This window comes from Octopus bimaculoides, chromosome 18, assembly GCF_001194135.2.
Source record: "Octopus bimaculoides isolate UCB-OBI-ISO-001 chromosome 18, ASM119413v2, whole genome shotgun sequence".
Taxonomy (NCBI): domain Eukaryota; kingdom Metazoa; phylum Mollusca; class Cephalopoda; order Octopoda; family Octopodidae; genus Octopus; species Octopus bimaculoides.
In genome coordinates, this window is record NC_068998.1 from 50,217,316 (window position 1) to 50,221,517 (window position 4,202).

At 31.4% G+C, this 4,202-nt stretch overlaps 1 protein-coding gene across 1 annotated transcript in view; it reads left to right on the forward strand.

The window, feature by feature from the left end:
- The window catches only part of LOC128249829 (uncharacterized), a 10,690-nt gene that overhangs the window by 503 nt on the left and 5,985 nt on the right, over nt 1-4,202 (forward strand). The window contains exons 2-3 of the mRNA XM_052974371.1: nt 726-825; nt 3,408-3,489. Coding sequence (XP_052830331.1) covers nt 726-825; nt 3,408-3,489 — 182 coding nt within the window. The remainder of the gene's footprint in view (nt 1-725; nt 826-3,407; nt 3,490-4,202) is intronic.

Here is a 4,202-nt window from a genome sequence, read left to right on the forward strand (position 1 = left end):
TATATATATATATACACACACACACACACACACAGTTCGTAATTCTATTTGGGCATTCTGCCGGTAATAATGGACACACGCAACTCATTAGAAAGCTCCTAGTAAGTAAGTAGTTAAGTACATGAAGGAATATTAAACTAATTCTATTCTTCTCTTCCTAATGTTGAAAATTATTATATACACACATTTTAAATATTCTGGTTATAATATCTTTGTTAATAATCTTAAATTCTATCATTATACAACATAACAAATTTGTTTATATACAATCACCCATTGTAACTCATGATCCTTTCCTCTGTATTAATATTATAGGTTTTATTAGCATCTTGCTCATTTAACTGGTAATTAACATCTTGATTTCGGGTTTTCCTCCACCCACACTCCGTTATTGACAGCTACTTTATACTAATCCTAAAATCCTGACGATATTTATGACCATACCCAGCTATGTGCTAACAAATCACTCCGGGACTCCATTCTAAACAGACACAGTCTTCTAGTCTTAGATATTGTAGCTGATAATAGAATTGATCCACAATCATTTAGAAGCTATGACCCTAAAAAAGCTACGTACAGTTCTTACAAGTGTAGTATATTCTTAGCTACATTAGGGGCAACTTGGACTAATTCCCTATTGTCTGCTCTATTAGAGCATTGGAGTAAAATTATATTCAAGTGTCAAACTGATTAAAACATTCTATTTTTTTTATTTATTTATGCAGCTGAATCCAGAATTATCCCTACGGGTGAATGCATCGCATTAGACACCCAACGTTGTAAAATTGCCTATGATAGGTTTAAGATCAAGAAAACAATGTGCAAGTATGTATCATAATATAAAACATCTATACACACATACATATATACACACCCATTCAAGGATAGCAAAATCCTATGGAAGTCATTGTTAATTACCTATACAAAGAATATTGAACATCATATTTAATACTCAGCTGCAAGGTAACTATATAAACCGTGGTTTATATATATTTTATTTACTATAATAATAAGATGAGAAAATAGAAAGTCAATTAATAAATTATTATTTATTAATTAAATTGAGAAATATCCCTTGTAGCTGTATCACTTCAGACCCTCAGACAATTAATTAATTTTAATTTAAAATGTTTCAAAGTCGAATCTCTTCAGAGGGATGTCAATATATCCAAATAGGTGTTCGATTTCCTCATGTTGTGCTAACTGCTGCAAACCTTTAACTGGGAAAATTTATTCATAAGGAACAGAATTCTTTATACGTGTAGCTTCTCTTTTTTTTCCTCTTTTCTTTTGTTATGGACCCCAAATTAACAACACGCTGGAGGTTGATAATCAATATATTATTTAGCTACGTCTGGATGTGTGTAGGTTCATTCTTAATAACATGCTCATGTATTGTTTATAACAAAAGAAAGATGAAAAAGGAGAAGCTGCACGTATAACACATAACTTAGAAGCAGCGCTACAGATGTACCAACACACACGAGATTGAAACATAGCCAACGTCACGCACTTCTCATGAGGAATTTCGGAAGGAGCTTTGTGAGACCACTACTGAGACGCTTCCGAAAAAATAAAGAAAAGCCGTTGGAAAAGAGCTTATAGCAGAGATTCCATCAAAGAATATCTGAAGAAGGAATTGTATTCCGAAATATCATCGGACAATACATAACTAAATTACAACATATATATAGTCCATTTTTAAAAAATTATTGAATAGCTTAATAACTACTTACCCTCTCACTTTACTCTCTTTAACCCTTTATGATTCTCCCATTATATATTTATTACTTACCATGTATATACATTTATTTATAGACGTATTTGTATTTGATGCCCTCTCTTATTCATATTGCTTGACTTATTAATTTGATAACTGTATATCATTATGTGCTCAATATTGATTTTGTACACAGTTTACTGTATATCTTGCACCTATCCCATATTGCTTTATCTTTATTGTTTCCCTTATTATATTTATTAATTACAATGTGGATTTACTTATTTAATTATCGCCTAATAAGGAAAACTAACAACTTTTATAATTCATATATCCCCCCCTCTCTCTCTCTCTCTATCTATCTATCTATCTATCTCTCTCCCTCTCTTTAGATGCATGTCTATCTCATGTGTATCTTAATCTTTTACTTTTTTCTTTATTTAGTTAATTAGAGGAATATTTCCATTCACCGGTTCGAATTTTGTATATGTCCCTAATTTGGTTTGATCCTATGTTTTTCGTATGTTTTTCTAATCTAAATTGAATTAATTCTACTATATGAACCAAACATTTAGCTATTTCCTAACTCACTGTAATTATCTAGTTGTACCTGTTTCCGCTTGGTATGTACCTAAATTATATTATTCTAAGATAGACTTAGACATTCACGTCTAAATGAGTAACTACTTCCGATTCTGAGAGCTTTATATTTAACTATTTATATATTTAACTATTCAAATACATTTATTAGTAAATTTTAATTTAACATGTTTAATTGACCATTATTTAAAACCTTATTATCAGTGTTATTTGCATTGTTATTCAGTTCAATTCCTATTTATTTATGTTGAATACCATATTACCCCATATGTATGTATATATATATATATATATATACATATAAATACATGAAAAGGTATATATATATATATATATATATATATATATATATATATATATACATACATATACTTATACACACACACATAAAATGCATATAGATATGCATACATACATCAATAAATATGTGTGTGTGTGAGTGTCTGTGTGTGTGTGTGTGTGTGTGTGTGTGTGTGTGTGAAGGCGCGTGGCTTAGTGGTTAATGCATTCGGCTCAGGAACGTATGGTGGAGAGTTCAATTCCCTGCGACGCGTTGTGACCTTGGCCAAAACACATTGCTCCAGCTCACTCACCTGGAAAAATGAGTGGTCCCTGTATTTCAAAGTCCCGGCCTTGTCACACCTTGTGACTGAATCAATTTCAGACCCCGTGTTGAGACTAAAACTATTCCAGCGCTGAAGACGCGTGTTACCAGTTCAATAACACAAAAAAGTTTGTTTGATTCATTTAAACATTTATTCTTTTCTACTCAAGGCACGAGGGCCGATATGTTTGTGGAGGGGGCCAGCCAGTTAGATCGACCCCATTACGCAGCTGCTAGTTACATTACCGACCCCGAAATACTGAATGGCAAAGTCGACCTCCGCGTAATCTAAACTTTGAACGTAAAGACAGATGCAATTAAACATTTATTGTGCGTAATATGATGTCGACACTATTGTCGTTCGCAACTGTAAACTCATCTCCGACAACCCTACGGTCTATATTTTTAATAATGCAAACATTTGTTTGTTCGTTTCTTTTTTTTCCTGCGATTAAATTTGAGGACGATTTCTCTGTTTTTCAGTGATTATGAAGGTTTTCTTCGTTGCGTTGAGACACGTGAGGATCGCTGTTATATAAAGTATAGGGTTCGACACATCTGTGCAGTAAGTTATTTACTGTTCTATTTTTGTTCGGTGACGAGTATAAGAAAGAGCTAATCAATACATTATATGTCACATTTCCATCATTTGTTGATTGTTCTTTAAATTCAGAATGACCTTTGAAACGAGAAATGCCACGCATCGGAGTTTATGAACAATCTGAAACCTTTTTCCAGTGTTGCAGATATAATTATTTTCCAGTAAGCATCAAAGTTTGAGAGAAGAATTGGCCAAACTGATGATGTGTATGTTATATATTTCAAACCCATTATTATTCAAATGAATGAAAGAGTTAGGAAACTATAATTAATTAACCAATAGTAATCATACTTGTGACACACTCCATATACTTTATAAAAAAATCTCCAATATTTTAACATCTGCGCCCTTTCAATTTGAAATCTATTTAAAATAAGTTGACATCAACCGCCCACATTCTCAGGAAATGTCTCTCTACCTAACATAAATCTTAGGTCTCTGGTTGAGACTCGGTTAGAAGATGAATTGAAATTCAAGCCAATCGAATAATGATGATGATGATGATGATGATTATGATAATAATAATAATAATAATAATAATAATAATAATAATAATAATAATAATAATAATAATAATAATAATAATAATTATTATTATTATTATTATTATTATTATTATTATTATTATTATTTTATGTTTGACTTTTGTTTTGCATTTGTACAAGTTGGATCCAAGT